Below are 27,360 nucleotides of genomic sequence, written 5' to 3'. Positions count from 1 at the left end.
CTGCATCGATGCTGACTTATCTATTTGTCTATTATCTTCCATGACTGGGGCGCACTAAAACACGCACACGGAAGATTCTCGTTGAGATTGCTTATCTAAGAAGCTAAATCGATAGAAATCAAATGATTTCGACTGGTGTTGTGTTCTTTTTGGTCGCTCCCAACGTTAAATGTAAGTGTCGTGTGACTAGGGCCTCCCGCCGGGTAGGCCGTTCGCCGGGTGCAAGTCTTTCGATTTGACGCCACTTCGGCGACTTGCGCGTCGATGGGGATGAAATGATGATGATTAGGAGAACACAACACCCAGTCCCTGCGCGGAGAAAATCTCCGACCCAGTCGGGAATCGAACGCGTGCCCTTAGAATTGACATTATCTCGTGCTGACCCCTTTTTTTTCGTTCTCTCTCTCTCTCTCTCTATTTTTTTTTTTTACACCCAGTCCCTGAGGGGAGAAAATCTCCCACCCCAGCCGGGAATCGAACCCACGCCCCCGTGCTTAACATTCCAACACGCTGACCATTTTTTTATTTTTTTTTGTAAATGTGCAACAGCTAGGACTTTTTTGTGGGGTACCTAACAAAAAGAAATAAAGCAAAATCATAGCCATACCTACAGGGCACCACTACTTGTGTCCCTGCCAAACAAAAATGAACTCTTACCTCCTCAGGCGTTGCCTTCCTAACTAAGCTATACGTAACCATCCCCCATCTAAAATGTGAAGAAACTATACTATACGGGACTAACGTGTGTGCGACAACCCACAAAAACACCATGAAGGGAAGGGTATTTCTAGTAGGGAGCGGAAGTTTTTTTTTTTTCGTTATATAGATATCAATGTGCGAAGAGTCATACATAGTCAAGCCTGGAAAACTAAAACAGAATGAAGACACCATCTAAGATAGTAAACATAAATAACATGAAAGTAAAGCCACCACTTCATAGTCAGGCTTCCCAGCGACTGCGCCCACTGATAAAGATAGCTCAATGTATGATCGTTTGCACTTCGTTCTGACCTCATCTACCACTGCCTGGAACATTCCAACTACACGGCGGGCTGTGGAAGGCACTCAATAGGTAGTTTGCGAAGCATCGTCGATATCTGGTATGCCCGGCTATAGCGTGATGTCTTTTTTGCAAATAGACCCAGAAGTCAAGTAAATTCTTGTGTCCGTCACGATAGAGGTAATGGACCGCATGTCCACGTATCCAGGTGACGGAGTTGGTCCGAGTCTTGGGGTAAAATGTCTCATCCGGAAACAATAACGTGCATGCAGATATATGCTCCGGCGTAACTCGCAAGAGATAAGCCAGCATCTGCCGCACTAGGTGCCAAACCGGCTCCGCCTCGCCACAGCTGAGGCGGTGCTCGTCAGAATCTACTGTATTACAACCCACACAATTGGGAGATTCTGCCATGTGGATATTGTAGAGACGTTCTTGCGTCGCCAGCTTCCCGTTAACGACTACGTACCATTGGGAAACAACACCGGAATCACGCAGTACAGTCTTCCACACCACGCGCCACCGTACATCGGGATATTTTAGTTCGACCACATTTAGGGGGCGGCGTTGCAGCATGTCGTGATATAGGCGTCGAGTTGTGGCCATTCGTGGTGTCGTGAGCGCTACACTGGAATAACTTTGTTCTAAATAGAAACGTCCTATATAAAAGAGGGGCGCTGGGATGTCCTGTAGCGGCACCGGCGCTCTCGTCGAAGCAGGTCGTAGCGCCATCAGAAGCAAACTCGTGGGGCTTGTAGGAGAACGGCGCAGCAGACATGAATTTGAGCGAACATAGAGACCACTCAGCTACCGGGGGCGGACGCTCCTAACGTTATCCAGCAGAAAACATTATGTTTAGGGCGATTATGTCCACGAAAATACTCGGAGTTAACGGTCACAGAAATGTTCCATGAATGACTTTCAAATCATCCTATTTGTTAATATGTCAGAAGCTTTGCAAATTGTTTTATCTGCCAGCTAAAACAGGCCGCGAACTTAAAATATTCAGTACCAGTCAACTAGCCGAGAGTCTTCTTGGAGTGCGCGTGTAAGTACGAGGTACAGCAGCACATATTATAGTTTTATCAAGTGCTGAGAAAATTTGTGCATCTTAAGAGAACGAGATAACAAATAAAACATTACTTATACTGTAGATATGTAGGTCTCTCAGATGCATACCGGAAACTACCTTCTATTTGAGGCCAGTGGGATATATCAGATGTATTCAGTGTGTCAACTTATTTCTTTGCTTTTGCAACTATTATTTTGTAATAATGGTTTTATATTAAGATTTACACAGATCTCTGAAAAACTTTTTAGAATTTGCTACTACTTGTAAGCGAAGAAACAATTATAGTTTGTCATTCAGGTGGAATAATCGCTCTAGCAATCTAACAAAGACATGTGTTAAACGCGGGGCACTTACGCCGATGTTGTGCTGCAGATCTCGATGTGAAATGTAGTTCCCTGATACATGGTGATAGCAAAAAGAGAATCATTGTGAATTTATAGTGGAGCAATTGTTTCTTAGATCTCTCCGTACCGTCGTATGGGAGGGAATCATAAAATGCTGTTGACGGCTCGATTGGGACAGTCTTGTTCATTATTTTGCGACGGGAATGGGATATGTGAAGACGCAAGCTGTAATTTTCTTCTTTTTCTTGTCTCTATCAGTAAAAATAAACAACCAAACAAAGCTTTCTTTTCATCAACTGATTATCCACTAGTGCTCACTATACGTTTAATGACATCTTTGGGTTTAATCTTTCCTCTTCGCCCTTTAGATAACTGTTAAAGCCATGTACTGCTTATTATAAAATTTGATGGCTTTGATTCTCCATCGTCGCTGTTTGCTTCGGATTGTCGTGGTTTCAGGTTTAAATGCTACTGTGCATTTGTAAACACTGAAAGTAGAAGTTTAATAACAAGGACAGAGTAACAAAAATAGAAGAAATACGAATCGTTGCATACATGGAATGATAATGATTAAAACACACAGTTTAAAGAAACCTGGCAGAATTATCTTGCGGAAAACTTGCAACTTATTCGAAAGCGGCGCTCTTGTATAAGTTTCTATCTTTCCCGCTAGAAGCGCTAGTCAAACTAATGGCGCGTACAAATTTTAAGTGTTTACGTCTGCTGTTTCTAGTCGTATCGGTTGTGGTTGTTGTCGTGCAATTAGTTTTTAAGTGAACTATGATCTTATTAACGTTGTGATTTACGCATTCGGCTGTAGCGGCTTCTGTTCAAATGTAAATGCACCCCAATTCTTAATTTATAAAGGTAAGTTTTCACTCAAACAAAGGTGTTGGTTACGGGAAACGGCGTTCTCTCAACGCTGAAGTTTAGATTTCTGTATGAAAAAGTACACAAGTAGCATTGCATATGTAACTGAGATGTACATTCTGTTTGAAGCTATTCTTATCCATCGTGTAAGCTGCGCGTACTTCGTGTACATTACGTGTGAATGTTGACTCATACAACTCATGCCAGTGTATGTAGTTACGCAAACCGTTGGATGTGGCAAAATACAAAAATAATATCTACGGCGCGTGTAAGACGGTCACCACGAATGTTTTTTGCAGATATGGAACGTAATTATAAGTAAGAGTAAGGACACTGTCATGAACAATAGCAGCAACAACAGTAGACACACCATTGAGTTGGGCCGTATGTCATAACAAAACATACCTTATAATTTGTGAAACAAATTAACTTTGTGATTTTTTTGAGGGTACCCTAACGCGACGTTAACACTAGACAAAAACTGAGAGGTTCCAATTTTGTAGAGGACGACATCCATTCAGACAGTAAATGTGAATGATTTGATGTTAATAAAATGTGAAGACTTTAATTCAAATGACAGAATTAAAAGTTGAATTTTGCCATAATTGCCGTACAATACTATTTGTAAGATATAGTTACAGAAATAAATTGACAGGTTTTGTGGAAATGCAGTGTAAGAAGTATCTCATGTTAAGTGTAATCATCTAATATGGTCAAATATTAATTTCCTAAAGCCCCATCCACTTTATAGGGACTTGTTTAAGAAGTTGCCTATCATTTAATTTAATGTTTAAAGAAATGCTGGTCACTCTTCAGTCCATCATAAACCAGATTATTATTTACTTATTTTAAGTATCTGTGCTTATCATTTTGTATTCTGGGTCTGGGATGTTTTTTTTGGGATCACAAGTGTGCTGACATTATTGGTTAAATACATTTACAAGTCATGAATTCAGTTAAATAGGATAACATCTACCAAAATTCTGTGAATTGAAACAAATCCCCACTGTTTATCTTTTTATTCATTGTACTTTCTTCCTCATTTAAAGTTATAGCTGGGCACTTTTGAGCCATATTGAATTATTCAAAAGTAATTGTCACTGACTTTACTTAACCTTTGTTGGGCAGAAGTTGAAATTTCTGTCTGTTCTATTTTAACTGGAACTAAAGTTGTAGATTAATAATTTAAAATGTGGAAGTATGTATTATGCCTATCCCATGACAATGCTGTAAGACGAAATAGTGTGGGTTTTACCTTGAAGCAACTTCTTTCATTCTAGGTTATTTTTATGTATCTTACTATACAAAAATGTAATTCAAGGGATGGTTTGTATGTGCTGTAGTGGCCTCCTTAAAATACTACGCCTTCTGACCTTGAGATTACTTCTTGTAGTCAGTTATTAATTCACTTAATCATCCTCATCAGGCAGTTGACTTGACCTGTTGGCTAAATACTTTCTCTTGACTTCTCCATGCATTACAGACCTCAGCTACATACTTATCATGCTTTTGCAAGTTTTCTTTGTGTTTTCTCAGCTTCCATGAGGTCAGCTCCTCAGTCTTCTCTCATCTCATAGTTTCTTTTATAACTTATCTCTTACCTCATTTTGATCTTCTTGCCGTTATCAGTCAGGTGAGCCCTAACTTGTTCAGTTTTTACATCAAGTATTTTCACTTAGGCCTAGTGTAATTTCTCAGTCATATACAAAGTTAAGGTGAACTTTAATTTCTCTTGAATACAGTTATATAAGGATAAATAATGTAGGGGTAAAGGTTCATAATAGTTTAAAAGTTTGTTGAAGGCATCTGTGAGAACCTCTTTGTTTCTTGATTACTATTGATGAACTTCCCTGCTTTATCTCTCCGCATTAATCTTGAGAGTTCATATTTTTGTAGATATCTGCTAAAAGTTTTCTAAAGAATGCTCAAATGTGTAATCCAGTGGTGGAATTTATCTATGCATATGTGGTGCAGCTAACATCCACTCTTTCTGAAGTCAGAACGTTTCCAGGTTTTTAATTTGTGGGGTTTCCTTTTAAAGCATGTTGGTTTTGAGAATATATTGTGATTTCTGTCAATCTTTGACAATTTTGGTTGCCCCACTTATGCACTAGTTATCATCTCTAGATAGTATATGTATCCAGAATGAATTTTCATTCTAGGTTTGAATCCCAGTCCATCATACAATTTTAATCTGCCCTGAAGTTTCAAAGCAACACTCATTTTGCTGCACTGTGAAAATTGTTTCTGGAAACAATTACGTGGGCTGTGACTGGGCCAATTCAATCCACCATAATCTTCTGAATGGCAGCCAACCAAAGTTGAAAGGCTGCCTTCATCTTCAAAAGATCTTCAGTGGTTGGCTGTGTAAGGTGTCACCCTTGGGTGAGGATAAATGCTCAAATTATAATTCATAATGTTATGCAGAAAGCTGATTGTTGGTTACACATGGCTGATGTTATGAAATTGTGTAGAAGACTAGAAGCTGATCAACACCCTCAAGCCTTGAACCCTAATATCACTTGGGTTAAAAAAAAGTGGGAGTTGGCCAAGGGAGGGTGATAGGATAGGGTATTGGAGTCTGATACAAGGGGAAGCAGTGTCACACTCAGCTTGGGATCCCATGGTTACCACTCACATACTCCAAACTCATTGGCCGTGTGAGCAAGAAAGTGAATTTTCAACCGCTATCTGGTCTATATTTTAGATTAAAGATGCTATTTTGATGCATTGGGTGTGATTTCAGGTGATATCACATCTCTTTTACTAATGTGCCTGCAGAAGGCTTTCCTGTGTGGGCTCTCCTACAAGTATATCTTTTGATCATCTGGAAGTTTGTGATGTTACTTGACAGCAGAGTATCCTTTCTAAGCTATACAAATGAGGCACTCTGATATTCATTGGGCCCTTTGTCTTCAAAGATCACATTTCTAGTTGAGAATATTCTGTCCAGCTGGTATGAAGATGGTAGTAGTGTCGTTGTAAGTTCTATTTTCTAAAGTATAAATGTCTTTGCTACAGCAATAAATGATATAAAGTCCACTACTTCTTTGTGGATGACAATTTATTTTTCTACTTCTGTTGCAGTCTTCTCACAGCAAGCCATTAGTGGCAACTAGTAATGAAAAGGGGGGGGGGGGGGGAGGAGTATGAGAAAATATAGTTTTGTACGCTGATTTTAAATATTCTCTTCATATATTATCCCTAACTGCATTACCAGTATATAAGTGTTAAAAATCTGTGTAGGTTCTGAGCCTATCATTTTAAGAAACCTCATATCACACAACATCCTCAGGTTCCTAAACAAATAAGTGTTAGGAGGAGACAGAGAATGGTGTGTTCTGTATGTCTGTCATGTTAAGCTGCAATTCTGTGTCTTATGATTTATTGCTCCATGCTGGCATATCTGAAGCTTCTGTTTATTGTGCATAATGAGGGAATTGGATTGGATACAGGGTATATGGAAACAATTTCTAGTTCTAAATATGAATTGAAATAATATTACTGCACTGAGATGTAGCAGATTGTCAACCTAATTACTGTTTAACAGACATGATTAACTTTTAGAATGTTGTAGGTTAACAACGTACCCCTTACTGTGTTTATATAAACACTGTTTCTTGTAACATAAAAGAGAATGAAAAAATTTAGTTAGAATTTTCTGACCTATGGCTCACTCAGAGGTCCAAAGTTGAATTGTCAACATCTCTTAACAAGGTGGTCCAAATGGTGAATGAGAAGTGTACATCTGGACTGATTGAAGGCAAGAGAAATGACTCCATTGGGATAACCATTGATAAACATGCCTGCACTGTATTTGGGTAATATGGCATTCATCCTGTCTCCCCAAACTGGATATGTTGGACACATATGGGTTGAAATGGCCCAATTTGTGATAGCTTATGTGGGTAGGAGCCTGGTAGAGTGCTCCAAGCAGTTACAACTCCATTTTGTGGTTATCCTCTGCACAGAGTAGTTGGTGGAGGGTATGTTGACCTCCATCCCAGGACTGGCATGCTGCTGAATTCAGTTGCCAGGAAGTTGTAGCTGTGACCAATAATCTTTGGTAAAACATGCATGGCAGAAATGGTTATGGAAACTGAGAGCTGCTATAGCCTAGCTGATTTTAGACAGTGCCTGTGCATTCCTGTGTCTGTGGCCTGCAGCCAACTGTGTCACTGGCTGTAAGTGTCCAGTTTGGGAAAAATGATTCCAAAATAAGTTCTGCATTGCTGCTTGTGATAATGGCTGCAGTACATGCTGGAAGGTGCAGGGCTTTCATCCATGCACCAGCTTTGCTAGTATCTTTCTGCCGATTGGAATAGACCTGTAGGTGCAAAGGGAGATGGTTAAAGCCTCTTCTGTGGATCTTTGGTTCATTTCTTTCATGTATTTCCCTTAAATGTATGTGTTAGCTGTGTACAATTGAGAGTGATATGGGAATGTTAGAAAATGGATAATACTATTTTGGGCATTGATAATTTCTGAAGTTTGAGCTGTAAATTGAAAACAATTATCAGAAACCATGCTTTCGACAGAGTTATTACTTTAGATTTAGTGATGTTGCTGTTCATTAGCATCCCAAAAGGAAATCTAAGAAACACATTAATGACTGTTAGCCACATGAATTGAGCAAATGGCCCTGTCAAGGTTCAGTTGAAATGGGCCATGGGTACAACACATGCACTGATAAGCCAAAACATTTTGACCACTGCCCACTGTGATATTGGATACCGTCTGGTGGCATTGCGGGCACATGAAGCGATAGCAAAAGTATGTAAGTGGAGCAGACATGAACAGGGAATCACCCTAGCGAAGATATAGGTTGCAAATGGGGAAATCCGTTGAGATAAGCGACTTTGACAAAGGGCAGATTATTATTATTATTATTATTATTATTCTGAAGAGCCTATGAATGAGTATCTTGAAACTGGTGAAGCTGGTCGAATGATCACATGCTACTATTGTGAGCATCTGTGGAAAGAGGTAGAAGGACAGTGAAACTACCACTAGGTGCTGAATGGTTGGATATCCACAACTCTTCACAGAACTTGGGGTTAGGAGACTTGTTTGCTCTGTAAAGTAAGATAGAGGGTGATCTGTGGCATCTCTGATGACAGGGCACAATGTTGGTGCACATAAGTCTTTCGCAGCATACTGTGTCATACATTGTCGAACATGGAGCTCTGTAGCGTGCCACCCAAACGTTTTCACATGTTGACCCAACGACGTCATCAGTTAAGATCGCAGTGGGCATGGGACCATCAGGATTCAGTTGTGGATCATTGGAAACAAGTCAGCTCTACGGGTGAATCACATTTTTGCTGCACTAGGTGATGGTCGTCTCCACAAAGGCTGTCATCAAGGTGAACAGTGGCTTCAAATGTGCAGCTCGCCGCGGGTGCAGGTTTGTGGGAATAGTATTATGCTATGGGAGACATGCTGCTGCACTTGCATGGGGCCTTTGGTAGTAATTGAAGACACACTGACAGCTGCAAACCACGTGCATCCCTTCATGCTTGATGTCTTCCCTGACGGTGATGTCATCTTTTGGCAATATAATTGTCCATGTCTTGGAACCAGAATGGTGCTACAGTGGTTTTAGGAGCATTATAGTGAGCTCATGTTGATGTCATGGTGACCGAATTCGCTTGATGTAAATCTTACTGAACCCATATGGGTCTCCACCGGATGTCATCACTGCATATGCAAAGCAGCAGCCCATTATTTACATGAATTACATGACCTGTGCATAGACATCTAATGCCCTGCACCTCCTCATACCTACCAGCAAACTGTTGGATCCCTGGTATGCAGAATCAGTGATGTATTTCATTCCAAAGAGGGACCAACAAGCTATTAAGCAGATGGTCATAATATTTTGGCTCATTTCCTTGCTGAGTCTTGGCAGGAGCAGGTCGCCTTTCAATGCGATGTTATACTGTTGTGGCTGACCGGTAAGACAAGTAAATAAACTCCCCCCAGTGGTTCATTTGAGAACATGACGGGAGTGGAATCACCATTTGCTGCTCTTTGCCCTTTGTGCACAGCAATAAAATGACTTGTGAGACAGTGGTCCTGGGAGCAGTAATGGCATAAGGTGGGTCAGTGAACCGTTCAAGCTAACCATGCTGGAAATGCTGATTCACACTTATAAGAGTGCGTAATGAAATGTACTGCATTATACTGAAAACTTGGACTGACTTGGCTCTCTCCTTATCCAGGCGGAAGTAGAACACTTCTGGTGAGTCAGTAGTTGGAGCCTAGAAAGTGCATTGGCATTTGTGTGTTGAATTTTCAGCTGGTGTACTACTTTATAGTGATGGATGCTCGGGCACATGGTTGATCACATGTACTGCAGAAAATAATTGGCAAACATGAAATAATTCAGCATAATAATTTGCTGTCACTTGCACCAGAGTTAGTTAATATGGGATAAAATGAGAAAGTATTCATTACTATGCCACTTTATCCATAATACGGGAATTCAAGCATACCCCCTGAACCTGTTGCAAACTAACTCCAGTCATTAAGCATTTCTTCCTTATAATATATCCTTGGGTCCAAAAAACACTATAAGGAGTGTGTGATCGGTGACCAAACTGAACTTTGCAGCAAATCAATAAATGTAGAAATTTTTAAACATGTAAATTGTCATCATGATGTACATACTTGTAAATGTGAGAGTAGTTTTGTTGCTCAATGGTGACCATCCTCTTGATGTAGGATATAGGATGCTGATTGCTTGATTACCATATTGTCTTTTTGTTAAATCAGTGCCAGGATCCGTAGTATATATGAGTGCAATTAACATCATTTCAGGTGTACATGATGATAAACATGGTGCCAGTTTGAGGGTTGACTTGAGGTCCAGAAAAGCTTAATTACAAGCTTGCAACCAGACAGCCTTTGTTTTCAGCTGTTTTATGGAGTGTGTTGTGTCAGATGTGTTACGGATAAAGTTACATAGTGAGGAATCCTTTGTTTTTGTTTACTGTTAACTCATGCTGGTGCAAGTGATAGCAAATTATTATCTTAAACTATTTTGTATTAATTTTTTTCCTGTGAAAATGGTCAACTAAATTAATTACCTTGCCCTAAAAGTGTAAGTGTGTAATGTTAGGTAACAGTAGGTATTCCATTATATCATCATTTTATTTGTTTTGGAGTAACATATCTTGATGTCACACCTGTAGTCAAAAATACCGTCAGTATTTTTATTTCATGCAGCACTTTGCAGCATTGGAAGAGTAAAATGTAGTTCTGGTCATGGAGCGATTTTTCCTAAGTCAGAATCTATGTGACATGTCAATGGAGCCTTGGAGTTGCGCCAGTTGAATAGGGGAGAAGGGAATTTTAAACAGCTAGCCGTCATTGACTCAATGCAGCATCAGTTCCTCAAATCCCACAAATCTAATTAACTTTAGATACTTTTTGAAATGCTAAAGTTGTTGTTTAATCTGTTACCACTTTGACAAATAATCACTGTGGCCTCATAAAATAGTGAATAGTGTGTTGTTATAACTCTTTAACAAGTTGCAGGTATCAAATTTGTTGTTCTCAGCTGAAACATTACTGTTTTTAACATATATCTATGAGGATACTTTCATGTCTGTTTGTCTGTCTGTCTGTCTGTCTGTCTGTTGCAAATTTTGCATAAGATATGAAACATAACTTCCTGGTGAGTTAGAGACTTGAAATTTCAAACATAGCTCAGAACTGGATGACAATGCAATATTAACTCACTTTCTTGTTGGTGTGTTTGGTAGGGGTGGGGGTGAAAAAGTTTGACAACATCTGGCATCTCGACTGTCCTGCAGAACCAGCATGTTGTGCGGGTAGTATTGGCAGGAGTTCCAGGCAGTATGTGAGCGGATGGGCATCGGTGTGCAGTGAGAGAGGGACGAAGAGATGGACAGAGATATGGGGAGGAAGAGATGTGTGCAATATACATGACAACCTGTACACAGAGATATGGGGAGGAAGGGAGAGATGTGTGCAATATACATGACAACCTGTACACAGGTGAAGCCTGGTTAAAAATGCTGGTGTGTGTGTGTGTGTGTGTGTGTGTGTGTGTGTGTGTGTGTGTGTGTGTGTCTATATTAGTATAAATAATTACTCAAATAAAGAAATATATTTCATCAACATGTTTAAAATCCATCAAGAAATTTCACACATACGAGACTGAAAAGCAGAAAATAATCATTTAAAAACAAATTTTTAATATAACAAGTTTTTAAATAGGGCTAAAAAGCATAAAATAATTTCTGCTAACCCCATCCAGATAATCCTGAAAATTTGTGCATGTAAAGTTTTAATAGCTGCGACAGTAGTTGATGTAATGAGAAAGTAGGACACATGCAATACGCAATTAATTCATGAATAGTTAACTTCCTAACTAATATCTATTGTATGCGCCCCGTGTTTTTCATTCTAAATCTAGTAAGTATTGCCATAGCTATTAAAAATTCACAAACACAAAGTTTCAGGAGCTAGGAGAAATCTCCTCCCTCCTCCTCCTCCTCCTCTTCTTCTTCTTCTTCTTCTTCTTCTTCTTCTTCTGTATACAAATTCAAATACCCTGCTCACTTCTTTCTGTATATTCGGGCTGATCTTAGGAACTATTGTAGAGGTTTCGATACAATTGTTGCTAATGGGTAAACTGATTTGTGAGGAAGGTTCATGTATCTTTAATTTGTAAATATTTCCAGCAAATTGGCTGATCAGTGATGAATTTGCCAATCACTGCCGTGCAAACAATGCCATTACCAACTAGCAGTGAATGGCGGAACTCCTTGGATGTACAGCTCTGTGCTGTACAATGCAACTGTGACCAAACTGAGTGTGCATAAATGCTCTATCTTCTTTTGATTTATCAACAACAGGAGGAACACAATGGGTGTGGCGCGGTCAGTGTAGGCACGATGTATCATATGCAGACATTATTTGTATGGACATTTTGAAATTAATCTGCATTTCGCTTGTGGCACAGTGTAATCTAAAGTGCACCAGCCAAACAGTAGCAGCACTGTTCATAAATGTTGGTGGATTCGTGAGCTGCTTAAAGAAGGAAACAGACATGGGCATGATCTTCTTGAAACATTAAAAATGGGAATATGGAATGGCTTTCAGAAACTCCTAGCAGATGACTACTGAAAATTTCGAAATACATATCTAAATGGTTTGGGGATGCATTTAAAAAGACGACGATAATTTCAGACTGTCAGTTTCTGCTTCCCTCACATTTGCAATCACAGTTCACACACATAATTGACTGCACATTCTTTGAATACAGGGCAGTGAGTTACTTAACTTTAAAGTTTTGTGCACAATCGTTTGAGAGAAATTACATAGCAAAATATCATGTGAATCCAAAATCAGTGGTTTTTGCTTTTTGTGTAAGGCATAAAACATTTCTCAAAAACCTACTTTACCAAGGGAAGCACATTTGATTTGTTAACATTACATATATTTTTTCAGCAGTGAAGTTGGTGACCCCTACTTTCTGCTTCCGTTGAATGAAACCTGGATGCAGTCACAATTATTTGCATGTCAGTGTGGAAAGGCCAACTGCAAAGAACTGAAACAATGAATCAGAACAACAAATCAATGTGTACTAAGATTTTCAAGAGGGTTGCCATCATGGGCTACACATTTAGAACAAACATGTTTTGTTCGGTTGTATTTTCTTTTATTTATGACCAACAGAAATAATGCACTCAGCCAGCTTCTGATACATGATATGCTACAAATTCAGTACATATGCAATCACACACACATACTCTCATGATTCACGTAGAATATTTACATTGGTTTTTAGTGTATATACTGCTGAAGCAAGTACTATTTACATTGGTTGTAAACATATTAATCACATCATTCATTGTCCTATCGTTGCTACGAGATGTCACTCCAAACACCAAATACTTATGGAATGGATAATATTTATGTCTCCTAAGAAGTTTCCTGGCATACACTGTTTTGAGTTATATGAAACTGATGATATTCAGTTACCTAACATTGTTCTCAGAATTTTTTGCTTAACTCTATACAGTGCCCTGTAAAGAAATTTATCCCTACACCAGACAAGTTGCCTGGATGCAGATATTTAGGGCTATCTATGCAAAGCCAGGGGGTTATCTAGTTAGTTTATAATTTTTAGTCAGATTTAAAAATGTGTTACATTAAAATTTATTTTTATTTAAATAATTATTTGCTTCTAGTATAGTAGAGTGGGATGTCTTCTGCTGCTGTTTATGCATTCTCCATAAGTTAGTACATTGTCAGCTAATACTTATTACCAAGAATCAATGTAGAGTGAAAAATATTTACAAATTGACAAGTAACGTAAATGATATGTACTTCAGCATATGTTCCAGTAAGTCTGATCTATGATGACTCTGATCCTACTGTACTTCTTTCAGATCTTTAAAATCTGCTAACTAGCTATGCTCTTGTCAAATGACTGCCCCCTCCATTTTTTGTTTTTGTTGTTGTTGTTGGGCTCTGAGCTGGTTGTCACGACCTACAGCAGTACCAGTGACAACCAGGAGCAGTTAACCAAATCGACTGCCCAGCTGATCTTCCACTGTTATTTCCTGAAGACACAGTATAGTAATAATGATTTTGTGCATTTCATAGTCACAAAGTTACTGAATCATGTCTTCTTTCAAAGGTTTCAGCTCCATCTCCAAAAAATCGTTGTATTTATCACATTTTTGGCATGGTGAGAGTTTGACATATTTATACCGATCTGAGTATGACCACACTTTTTGTTCTCTGGTTTGGTGATGCTGCACAATTTATCATCTCTCTCTTATTGACAGATTAATGAGTATCTTAGCAGAAGAAACTAACAGTTATGCACATCAGCCAGTCCTGATTTAGAGCAGTAGTGACCAATAACAAGTGAAGAAATACATGTTTTTCTATCATTTGTAATGTTGCAAACTGTAGTGAAGTCTACTGAACAGCAGTTATACTGCTGATCACATAACAAAATAAATTGTTACCCCCTTCTTCAGAGAAAGAAAAGTAAGTGAAATAAAACCATGCCCTTCGATAGACTGAGGCAGCTAAAAGTATCTTACAGTTTTAGAAGAAGAAAACATTTGATCCAAATTACTGTCCCAGTTCTAAAGTGAATAAAGAGTGGGCCGTACTTTGTAAGCTGCAGAAGAAATATTTGAAATATTACTATCCTGAAAGAGTTATTAAAATTTATCTAAATCTCAGTAAATATGTAAAGGCAGTCTTGGCAGGGTACAAATCAATATCACTAAAATATCATGATTTGGCATCAGGTATTTTATCTTATGTGAAATCAGAAGTATATATGTAATATACACTATAATGTGTTCTGGGAAGGGTGCAAAATTTGATGATGATGTAGAACCCTCTATTATTTCACAAGTTAAACCATGGACCTCAGTGGTGGTGGTGGGGGGGGGGGGGGGGGGGGAGGAGGCTTCATGCCTCAGTGATACACATAGCTATACCTTAGATGCAACTGCAGTGGAGAGGCCAGACTAACCTATTGCTCCTAAAGAGGGACAGGAGCCTCTTCAGTACTTGCAGGGGCAACAGTTTGGAGAGTTGACCGACATGGCCTTGTGCTGGTACTGTGAATGGGGGAAACTACAGATGTTATTTTTCCCAATGCCGTGCAACCTACTGTATTGTTGAGTGATTATTTATGTCTTCTTAGGTGAAATATTTCGGAGGTAAGATAGTCCCCAGTTTGAATTTCTGGGTGAGGACTACTTGGGAGGATGATGTCACCAGGAAAAACATAACTAGCATTCTACAGGTTGCAGTGTGGAATGTTAGATTACTGAATTGTGTACATAGTGTGAGGATTTAAACAGGAAAATGGATAGGTTGATGTTATAGTGATGTGATGACAGGAAGAGCAGGACTACTTTAGTCAGTTGAGTACAGGATAAACAACACAAAATGAAGTAGGGAATGCAGGAGTAGGTCTAATAATGAATAAGAAATCATGAATGTGGGTAAGCTTCATTAGCATAGCCAAGATAGACACAAAGCCAACATACACCACAGTAGTACAAGTTGAAATGCCGACTAGTTCTGCAGTTGATGAAAATATTGAAAGAATGGGTGGTCATATGATGAGCTAAAAGGGATTAAAGGAAAAATGGTTGGAGAACATGAACTGTGGGAAAGGAATAAAAGAGGAATCTGCCTTGTAAAATTTTGAACAGAGCATAATTTATTCATCACCAGCATCTGGTTTAAGAATCATGTAAAATTGTTATATATGTAGAGGAGACCTGGAGACACTGGGAGGATTCAGACTGATTATATACTGTTAATACAGAGATTTTGAAACCAGATTTTAAGCGATAAGACGTTCTTAGAGGAATGTGTGGTCTCCGACCATAATTTGTTTTTCGAAAACTGCAGGTTATTGTTTTTATTTCATTTACTTTTCTTTTTGTGAAGAAGGGGTTAGAATTTATTTTGTTGTGTGACAGCAGTGTAAGTGCTGTTTCGTAGAATTCAGCACAGTTTGCAACATTTCAAGTGACAGAAAAACATGAATTTCTTCACTTGTTATTGGTCACTACTGCTCTGAAGCAGAACTGATCTGATGTGCATAACAGTTAGTTTCTTCCGCTAAGACTCTCGCTAAATTGTCAGTGAGTAAGAGATGATGAATTGCGTAGCATCACCAGACCAAAGAACAAAAAGTGAGGTCATGCTCAGACTGGTATGACTGTTACGCTCACACCATAGCCAAAAATGAAATTAAGGAGATGGGACCTGGATAAATTGAAAGAACCAGAGTTTATTGAGAGTTTCAGGGTTAGCATTAAGTATGATTGACTGAAAAGGAGAAAGGAATACAACAGATGATGAATGGGTAGCTGTGACAGACGATAAAATGAAGGTAGCAAAGGATCAGATAGGTAAAAAGTTATGGCCTAGTAAATATCCTTAGATACCACATTATATATTGAGTTTAATTGCCAAAAGAAGAAAATATAAAAATGCAGTAAATGAAACAGATGAAAGGCAATATAGATGTCTAAACAATGAAACTAACAAAGTGCAAAATGGCTAATCTGGAATGACTGATACATGTAAAATTATAGAAAATTAAAGAGACTTTCAGAGAAAAGAGAAGCAGCTGCATATCAAGAGCTTGGATGGCAAGCCATTGTTAAGCAAAGAATGGAAGTCAGAAAGATGAAAGAAATAAGTAGGAGGGCTGTGCAATTGAACTGAACTTGAAGGCAATATTATGTAAAGGGAAAAAGAAGTAGATGAAAATGTGGGAACTATGCTATTATGAGAAGAATCTGACAGACCTCTGAGAGAACCAAGTCAAAGCAAGGCCTCTGGAATAGACAACATTCCCTCGAAATTATTTATATACTTGGGAGGACGTACCATGACAAAATCGTTTCACTCAGTGTGCAAGAAAAATGAGACAAGTGAAATACCCTCATACTTCAAGAAGACTGTAGTAATTCCAGTGTAAGAGCATGTGCGGCAATACTAACCTTATGAATTATCTTAGAAAACTGGACAAAGAAAGGCAAATCTATGTTTATATCATTTTTAGATTTAGAGAGAGCTTTTGGCAGTGTTTTCTGGAATACACTCTTTGAAACTGTGAAGGTAGGAGGGATGAAATATAGGGAATGAAAAGTTATCTGCAACTTATACAGGAATCAGACTAAAGTAATAAGAGCCAAAGAACATGAGAGGAAAGGAAATGGATGTAGATTGCAGTAGTTATTTTAAGGTGAAGAGGTTTGCACAGTATTAGGTAGTGTGGAGAGCTGCATCAAATCAGACTTCGGACTGAAAACCATGGAAACCATGGTACTGACAAAGACTTGCTTGAAGTCAGTATTGCACAGAATGTCAGTGGAACCATTATACACATTGCGGAAGAACCGATTCGCCACCCCACCCCCCACCGCCAATTTCCTTCCCCAGCCTGAAGATTTCTTTTGTCTGTACTGAGCTCATTGGCTATGCCATGTTAAGCCTTAATATTCCTTCCAGCATATACCACTCTTCATCCCTGTCACTGAAATGGACAGTGAAGTCTGTCATCCTGTTTGGATTACCTGGCGTTGTGAAATGTCTCATTCAGCGAATGGGAGTTTCAAATCTTACTAACAGTGTGTCAAGACATACTTTAGTTGCTGATAGAGTTCGTAACTAAATACTCAAATGCGATAGCAGTGCAAATGAAATATACATTCCTGTAGTAAAACATGGAAAGGATGTATGTTTTCTGGACAAGTATAAACCATTATGCCTAATAAGCAGCATGTGCACATTGTTTGAAAAGACATTGATCTGGCATCAACCTCATCACTGTATGTAGACCGATACTTCCTACACTACAATAATTCATCAATTATGGGTATTGCTGAAAGCCATCTCCAAGGAGTCATTTGGAAGGCTCACGATTGGGCACTAATGCATAATTTTCATTTCTCTTGTCTGAAAACTTACAGTACATATTTCTGTGAGCTGAGGAATCTATATCCTCAACCTGAGCTTTACTTAGGTAACAAATCGTTTGAAATGTTTGAACATAACTGGATCTTGGATCTTTTATTCAGAAAATACTTGATACAGCTGAACTCGTATATCAACTGAAAACCAATTGTATTCTAAAACTTAATGATCTCCAGTTTCTTAATTGCGCCACATGGGGAGTTAATTGCGCAGTTATACCACATTTTTACTAGCATACAAATTTATGGTGCTGTCTGTGTCGACCCTTGCCTATTCCTGTTCACTGTAGTAGTGTGCCTGCTCCTGTTTACCACAGTAGTGTGAAGCTGGTGAGTGGGGCATTTTGCAGAAGCCCTTTCAACAGTTTTACTACTTCTAAACTACACAGTAAAGATCCATCAGATAGCTTACTGTTTATATCCCCCAGTATGTTTTGTAAATAGGAAATTAGGTTTTTTATGAGTGCCTCTAGAGCTGGTAGGCCAGCTGGGAGCAACTGGAAGTTTTAAGAAATGACATACATCTTATTCTGCTAGGGTACACATGCAGAACAACCCTTCATGTACCTCACTGGCTTGTATTTCTTCCTGAGATATGTCTTTTTACACATTCTGTAGACAAATGGGGAACACTGCACAATCATCCTCCCTATACAGATGGTTAGAACTGTAGCCTGTGTCAGCCATGTTTTTGTGTCTACTGGTGAGGTGAACAGCAGTCCTACCAAATGCATGCAGTGTGTTCATTGTTGAGTTCAAACGTATCACCTGGCCTTTGTGACAGACCAGAACATGCAGTGAATTTGCTATTATGCTTGATTACAAGCTTTTGATCAGTGCTATGCATAAAGGTATGCATGTGACAGCATGCGCTGCCTAATGTGTTCCAAAACACCGCACATAAGTATGGAATTTGTCTAGGACTCATACATTGGATTTTATTGGTGACAAAGGCAGGGTCAACTGCTATTACAGCCCTTTGCCAAGGGACCATTTGTATTCACTACAGAAGGATTGTCTTACTGTAACTATTCTACGGTATGGACTCAAAGTTTGTATATCACACACTTCCTCCAGCTTAGGCAAATGGAAAAAATCAGATGGTTCTTTTTGTATTACATGTGATCTTTGCTGCATTTAACGGGTTAATGGAGACACCATGTAGTTCATCACTTACTTCAGGGGCAGTTTCTGAGAAAGCCAGAAAATGTGCCTTTTGGGTACCAAAATCAAGTTGCTAATTCCAAAATGGCCATGCACAGCAAATGGCTAATATTTTCATGACATATTCCTAAGATTTTGATCTCAAACAGTCTTGAATATTTTCTTGATGCATAATCTGTATCAATTCAGGCAGGGGGCGTACTTCATAGTCTCGGATGTTATTGAATTTAGCATATGTTAACCCTTTAACTGCTCTGGACAAGTTAACGCACGTGCCTTTGTACCTGTTCCTGTGTGTTCTGCAAGTGTTTACACGCACCACCAGTCCTTCTACCTGGTACTCTGAACGTGACTATACGTAGAAACATTCAGAGTACCACGTAGAAGGACTAGTGGTGCACAGAAACACGCTCAGAGCACACAGGGACAGGTACAAAGGCATGTGCGTTAACATGTCCAGAGCAGTTAAAGTGTAAAGGAGAGCTTCCTCTTTTAAGTTGGACAAGTTTTATTTTTAAAAAATCATATTTTAACTTTGAAGGGTTATGTATGTCTTCACTGAAGTTGTTACTTACTAATTTCTTTGTTACGGTGTTTATTTCTATTGTCTTTGTTGCAGTTATTTCTAATCACTTTCCTTGTTGCAGTTATTTCTTATCACTTTCCTTGTTGCAGTTATTTCTTTTCACTTTCATGCTTGCAGATATTTCTTACACTTGGTTGTAGTTTCTTGTCTTTTCTTTGTCGTGGTTGTTCATTGCAGGTTTCTGTATTGTAGTTGTTCAGTGCTAATTTGTTTACTGAAGAGGCTTCTAAGAAATTTGAGACCATCCTGTGAGTTCTGTGTTTTTGTGAGGAATTTGCCAGTTGTCACATTTGCAGTGTGTTTTGTGAAAAGGCCTGTTTGAAATGTCTTCTGACTGGGGCCACAGGAGAGTGAAGTGAAGTATGCTGACTATTTGCATATCCATAAAAAGGTGATATATAAAACAAAGAAAAAACAGACTTCGTTCAGGTTGGGAATAAGTGTTCTCATTTGAAGACTATATTTCAAAGTGAAGATGTTTCCAGTGATGACGTTTTGTATTCTAAATGTTTTGACAGAATAACAACAATAATAGTATCTGAACAAGATGAAGCCTCCCATGGTGCAGATTGTGTAGATTTGGCATCAATAGAGGAAGAATTAAATACCCTGAATGAATCAACTACAGAGGTAGTTGTTAGTCTTGTTAAGAAACTGTGGTCAGTGAAGTATAGTCTTAAGCTCTGTGCATCAAGAATGTGCAGAGAAATTACTAAAGCTATGAATGAATACAATACAGCAAAACAGACCTCACTCTTCAAAGTAGAAATTTCAGTGTCAGAAGAACATGAACCAAAGCACGATTGTGCATCCTACAGTGAAACACTGCAAGTTTTAACTATTATTCCAGAGACATTTTCAAAGAAAACAATTTTGAACCATGTTCCATCAGTATCAGAGTACATGGTAGACAAATCAAGAAATGCGAGGTCTGTAAAAGGAGTCTTTGGAAGACCAGATCCCTGTTATGGTCATCCTGTAGAAGCAGCTCAAGTTCAAAGAGTGCAGTCATTTTATATGGAAGATAAATGGGACTGTTCTCGCCAGAGTGTTAACAAAAAAGACACTATAAATGTAACAGTTGAAGGTCAAAAAGTTGTGAAAGTGAAGAAGTACACGACTCACAGTATTAAAGTAACTTTTGCAATTTATAAGAGCAACTATACAACTCCATACATTGGAAGATAAAAATTTTATGCACTACGACCTACGTGGGTAGTTCCACACACACCTAGAGATGTCTGTTTATGTGTGTACTACACGAATTTTGAACTTTGTGTGGTAACTTTGAATAACTTTCTGGAGCACGTGACATATGACACCTTGGTTGGGCCTGTAAAGTCATTAGTAGTCTGTGGCGTAAAGCAAGACACTTGTTTGTTTCAAGAATGCGGTGACTGCCGTGGAAAGGGAGGACTGTCTTTACAGACACTTGGCCTGGAAGACGTAGCAGATAACTCTGCAGAAATTACATATGCGACATGGGAGGAAAATAAACTATTTAAGAAAACTGTTGCCTTTGACAGTTTCATTGATGAACTTGGTAAATGGTTAGTGAAAGCAGTAACACATCAGCATCTGAAGAATTTGCACCAACAACATGTTGCAGAAGTGAAAAGGTGTTTACAGGCTGAAGAACTATGTTTAGCGCTTCACTATGATTTTCCTGTGAACTGGTCTGTAATTCTCCCACAAGAAGTACAAGGTTATAATTAGAGTAATGACCAGGTTTCAATTTTTACAGGAGTGACATATTTTCAAAGCAAGACCACAAGTGTTGGAGTTACAAGTGATGACACAGGAAATGATTCAGCACATGCTTTGCTAGCAATGCGCAAAATTCTTCAACTGCAAACGGGGGCAGAGAAGATCATCATTATTTCTGATGGTGCTCCTAGTCACTTTAAAAATCGTCACCAACTGTTTGAATTGAGTAAGTCGCTTGCGCCAACTGACTGGGTATAAAGTGCTATTGGTCATGGGAAGGGACCTTGTGATGGTGTAGGAGGCCTGCTGAAGCACCATGCTACAAAACATAATCTTTCCAGACCAAATACAGCTGTGATTCAGAATGCTGAGGATTTTACGAGAGTTGTGAAATCTTACACATCCACAGCCCTCATTCTTTTCTCCAAAGAGGAAATCAAAGAATTTCATGAGCAGAAAAAATAAGAATGGTCCGAGCAAACTACTCCTGTGAAAGGAATTCAGAAGATTCATTTTTGGCCGCAAAGTGATGGGCAAACTCATATTGCATGCACTTTAAGGAGCAAGAAAGAAGAAATTTAGTTTGTTTGGCCAACACCTCAGAAACAGCAGGATAATATTCAGATTCACAACCTGAGAAGGAGGATGTTTGTGGCATGTGTGTATGGCTGTGACTGGTGGATTGCAGAGATTATAGACACCAGTTATGAGTTAAGCAGAATTGTAGTGAACTTATGCTACCACATGGACCAGCTGCTGGATATAGGTTTCCAGCTGAAGGTCAGCAACAACACCATCAGTGCTCACTTACTGTTTACTATGTTTTGAAGATTGTAAGTGTTCCAGTTCCTATTGGTCCTACAGGAAGGCATCAATCTATATCAAAGGAAGATAGTGAAGCAGTGGAACACATTTTTAGTTCATTGACTGGCTAATTTCAGTACAAAACAGAGTGCATAGAAGTTATATAAATTGAAACGTTCAAGTCTTTGGACCTCTCACATACATTTTGAAACCATTTAAAATGCTTAAAAAATGAGTCTCTTACTCACCTTTCAAAACTAAACTTATGTTAAATAAGGCTAGGTTTTGATTTTTATGAGCCTGTTATGTGATAATGTGGTAATAAAGCAGGTTTTATGTATGGTAAAAATTTCAATTGTTTGTAAATCCTGTTGAACCTAAAAGTGGAAGCTCTCCTTTTCAGGGAATGCTGAACTATATGGTACTAATCAGCAGAAAAAAAATCAAAATTTTATGGATTGGCATTCTTGAAAAAAGAATCCATAAATTATAAAAAAAAGTTCAGAATGCTATAGTAAAAGAACTTTGACAGTAAGACCAAATGGAGGATTTCTTTGCAATCCTTAAAACAGAATATGTAGAACTGTTCCAGAGATACAGCATTTTAAGATTTTTACAAAATTCTTATCTTCAAAATGATCAGCGTCATCTTTGGAGGGCTGTATCTTGGAGCAGAAATTTTTTTGGAGAAAACAAAAAATACCTGTTCATACTTGGTCCTGCATTTTAACATATGCTAAATTCAATGACATCTGAGACTATGAAGGTAAGAGTTTTTCCTAGCCTGCCTGAATTGATATGGACTATGCCTTGATATCTTTATCAGTTTCCAAGATACATAGGTTCAAATTTAACCTACTTGTATGTGTAAAATATGCACGTAAAGTCTGGCATGAGGTGAAAACGTAGTTCACAAAATGATTTAGCATGGAGAAATGTGTTGCAAAGTGTGTCTGAGATCATCGTAAGGGTTTTGGGAACCCCATGTTGTTCTGAAGCACATGCAAAATTTTTGTGTACGTAAAATGTGGTATGAGGTGTAAAATTAGTTTTGCCTTATTTTAGTTTCACACAAGTAAACTATCAAAATTTTGCTGACTCACCACATTCTTTTCATGTGTGTGATGTGTCCTGGTGTAGCAGGGAAAAAAAGGGAACCAGTGGAAAAATGTCCCTATCAGAGCATAAAAACCGTGAATATGCTCCTGTTTAAAAGACTCTGACTGAAATGTGAGGTACCAGCAACTTCATTCTATGTTCCTCAGCACCTTTAAAAATGTCCCCAAAAATTTTGGGTATGTGAAAATATTCACACTTTTTTATGCTGAGTGAGGAGACAGTGGCATTGTGAAAGAGATGGAAATGTGATAATATTGGAAGATAGTAGACAATGGTTGTGCTATAGAAAGAGTGAAGAAAACAATGTTTGAGAGAAAGAGAATGACACAGTGGCGGTGGAGTATAGCTGACTGTGACGGAACGGTGCTAGGAAAAGGAAGAGGAATAAAGTGAAGGAACAAGTGGAAGTGTGACATTGAGAAGATACAGCAGCAGTGGGAAGGAATGAATGAGACAGTGGTAGTAAAAGAGAGCAAGGAGACAGTGACAGTGGCCAGCAGCAGCAGCAGCAGTAGCAGTTGGACAGAATGAAGGAGACTGTTGCTGTGAGACAGGATACAGTGACAAAGAGACAGAAAGAGATAATGACAATGAGTTGGGTTGAATGAGTGAGAATGAGAATGGGCAAATGAGAGTGGATGGTTATGAGCGACCTTTGGTATGGACTAGGAGGTGTGAATGAATTACAGTTAAGGGAGCTTGTGGTAGTGAGAGATGAACTGCACATTTAAAAGAGCCCCAATACACTCACAAGCCAAAACTGGTGGGAAGATTTTTTTAAAGGTACTCAGGAAGATAGAATAGGTAGCTGGTATGTCACTTCTCAGTCAGAGCCTTTTAAGGAGGAGCATATTCTCTTTTGTCTTCTGGTAGGAGCATTCTTCTGCTGGTGATGTACTTATATTAAACACTGAAAATCTTAATAACACTGGCACAACCATGATGTTCCTTAGGACACATAGTCACTTAGGCATACCATTAAGTGAGCTGTCAGATCAAACGACCATGTAAGTACTAAAAGAGATTTAGTACAAGGGGTGTTAAAAAAGAAACGAGCCAGAGGCATAATTACAGAAACCAGTACCTGAATGTTAGAAGTATTGACCCTGGCTGTTGAGACACTTGTCCCACTGTGTCACAAGGCAATGAATGGCTGTCTCATAAAATTCCTGGGGCTGCGATGTTAACCAGTTCCACACATTCAGCTGGTCGTCGTCGTACACACGAGTGCAGGAAAGGTTATGCTGATGTTCTTCTTTGGTCAAGATGGCCCACTTCTGATTCACTTCCTGCAGCACGGGACAACAGTGAATGCCGAGCGTTCCTCGCAAAACTTGACCACCCTTTGCCAAGTGATCAAATCAAAAAGACCAGGCAATCTCACCTGTGGGGTCATTCTGCTCCACGACAATGCAAAGCCTCATATGGCCAACACAGTCGCAGCGCTCCTGCAGAAATTCAAATGGGAGGTTCTTGGCCACCCTCCATACAGTCCGGACCTCTCTCCCTGTGATTATGCCATTTTTGGTTTCCTTAAAATGGCTCTGAGGGGCAAATGATTCACCCCATACGACAACATCCAGCAGTGTGTGCAGAACCGGTTAACATCGCAGCCCTGGCAATTTCAAGACAGTCCTTCACCACCTTGTGTCACAGTGGGACAAGTGTCTCAACAGCCAGGGCCAATACGTCTAACATACAGGTACTGGTTTCTGTAATTACGTCCCCACCTCGTCTCTTTTTGAACACCCATTATAGGTCTCAGAATAACTGACACCGATTTGTGGTCACAACTGAGATACCTAACCTTGAAAGTGTGAGAAGTAAGGTGGCAAGCCATTGCAAACTGTGCAACGATTAAGAGGAATGTTAATAGTAATCCATGTGTTAGATGGGTCCATTAAGCTTGGTGAATGCCTTGGTGCTAGTCAACAGGAATAAAGAATGTGCTGGATGCAGGTTTTACCCCTTCCCGTCTCTTCTCTCTCCCTTTTATCAACAACATAAACTGATGAAGGAAAAAACCCTACACACATTCAGCACTCAACAGGTCCATTTAAGACCCAACTATCACCCTTTGTGAAGTGGTGTGTTGTCATATGTGAAGAAAGAAAACATTTCCAGTCAGGTGACTGAACCTCCCAGCTCCCAGTGCCATTAAGACTTCTAACTTGATATTTTCTAAAATGATTTTTCACTTCCTGTGAAATTTTCCAGTTTAACGGTTGAAGAGGCAGTAATAAAAATCCTGCTCTGGCCCTCAGGCATCTTGAATCATTTAAAGAGAATAATGGTATGTTTACTTGCCTAAAACTATGAGCAGTCTGTTGTCTGAATCATTGCTGGATTTAAACCTGTGCTTGGTCTTTAATGATCGCACTACTGATGGTGCATTGAAACTATATAGAAAAAAGCTTTGTTGAAAGAAATTCAAGAATCATTCAGTTTTCGCTTTTCTTAGACAAGAAATTAATGCAAAAATTGCATTGCAGTTAGTTGAAGCTGTGGGCAAAAACTAGCAGTTGACTGAAAAGCCTAGAACATTAAAAAGTTCTATGCTTGTAGTGTTACTCTAAAAGGCTCACTCAACTCAAATAAAGATCATATAAGAATGCTACAGTATGTTGCCAAATAAGCTGCCATATTTTTAAACATATATCACTCTTTTGTGGTAGTTGTTGTACACACATTTCATTGCAGTGCTTGTCGGTTGCAGGTATAGGTGCTGATGGCCTACTACTTCAGTGATAACATACACACTAAATCACTAACTCCAAGAGAACACCAGGTAAGCTTTGATCTCTCTCTTTTTTTTTTTGTGGAGATTTCCTGGTACAGAATTTTCAGGCTCTCATCTTCAGAGACTAATTTGTCATGATAATGGAATTAAAAAGAAAAAAGAGAAAATTTGGCTAAAAGACTTGAGCATATGACTGAGTGCTGTGATGAAGCAAAGCACCATAGATGTTGTATGTAAAATATTTTTTTCTGAATTATGGAGAAATCTAAATGATCAACATTGGATGATTCTCTTCCACACTCCTCTTTTTGGATCTCATCCTGATCTTAATTATGCTTTACAGGCAACAGTTTGGGCCTCTGAGGCATAATAGAGGGTACATGGGACTAGTATTATTTATCACTTCTAACCAGTTCATGCATATAAGTAAGATTTTACAGTGGTGAAGGCAGTGAAATGGTATTCTGGGGAGTTGTGGCTTAAATCCTCACTGTATTGTTTTAACTTTTCCACAGTTTCTTAAAATCACACCAGATAAAAACCAGGATGTTTCAATAAACACAGACATGGCAGTCTCCTGTTCTGCTCATTTGGCCTTTTCGACACATCAGGATTCATGAGATAAGCACCTACTTTTGTGTTTCGACTCAATAAGCTGCCTGTACATAAGTGACCAGAGTTACACAGGAATGTGCTCAATCTCATCCATTAGTGGTTTCCTGGCCGAGATTCATGATGTGGACTCTAGGATTACAGTCACAAGGGTACTGAAGTTACATGAATATTTTGGAAAACAAATTTTGATGATTGAATGGTTAACAAGGCTACGAAATATGATCTTGTGGCAATCTAAGGAATCTGTTGCATGACAGACTTACTTTCAGGCACACCAGAAGGGGTGCTGTAGCTTTGTATAGGAACACACTTCTTTGTGAGTGCAATATCTTCCTTACCATATCACATAGCCCTATTGAGTTTGATCATTGTGGAGATGGAGCGTGTAGCCCTCATACCTGCAGGTGACAAGACAGCCATTCAATGATTCCTCTTGATGTATAAGGTTAAATGAGCTCCACGAGGAAGTTGACACAATTTTTTTAGTTGTTTATGATGTTTGTATCTTGTGTCTGTTCAGTTTCCTTATATCCTTTACTTTTATAAGGTATACCCAATTGAAAAGGAGACTTCGCTGTAGTGGTGTTGTGTGTAATCCCAGTGGGTGGATGTGTTTGCCAAGAGATGGTGTGGTGGTATTCCCAGTTGTGCAAGCAGAGTGAATAGCTTTGCTGAAATTTCCTCTTTCCTGGAGAATTGTCTCCGCAGTTTGTTAAATGATGAATTCCCCCTGATCATCACAAAGAGCAGTTATCCAATATCTTTGTGCAGGAGGGCAACATGCTTCACAAATCTATCACTAGGTGAAGGCTGTATGCAGTGAGCAGTGGGT

The 27,360-nt window shown here is 39.0% G+C and overlaps 1 protein-coding gene across 1 annotated transcript in view; it reads left to right on the top strand.

Moving 5' to 3' along the window:
• Window positions 1-3,155: 3,155 nt before the first annotated feature.
• Window positions 3,156-27,360, top strand: part of LOC124555324 (endoribonuclease Dcr-1-like) — a 290,534-nt gene continuing 266,329 nt past the window's right edge. Inside the window, exons 1-2 of the mRNA XM_047129202.1 lie at window positions 3,156-3,283; window positions 25,890-25,961. Of these exons, the coding sequence (XP_046985158.1) occupies window positions 25,902-25,961 (60 nt within the window). The 5' untranslated portion in view covers window positions 3,156-3,283; window positions 25,890-25,901. The remainder of the gene's footprint in view (window positions 3,284-25,889; window positions 25,962-27,360) is intronic.

This window comes from Schistocerca americana, chromosome X, assembly GCF_021461395.2.
Source record: "Schistocerca americana isolate TAMUIC-IGC-003095 chromosome X, iqSchAmer2.1, whole genome shotgun sequence".
NCBI lineage: Eukaryota > Metazoa > Arthropoda > Insecta > Orthoptera > Acrididae > Schistocerca > Schistocerca americana.
Note: the sequence above shows the minus strand (reverse complement) of the source record. Positions and strands in the feature narration are given on the sequence as shown.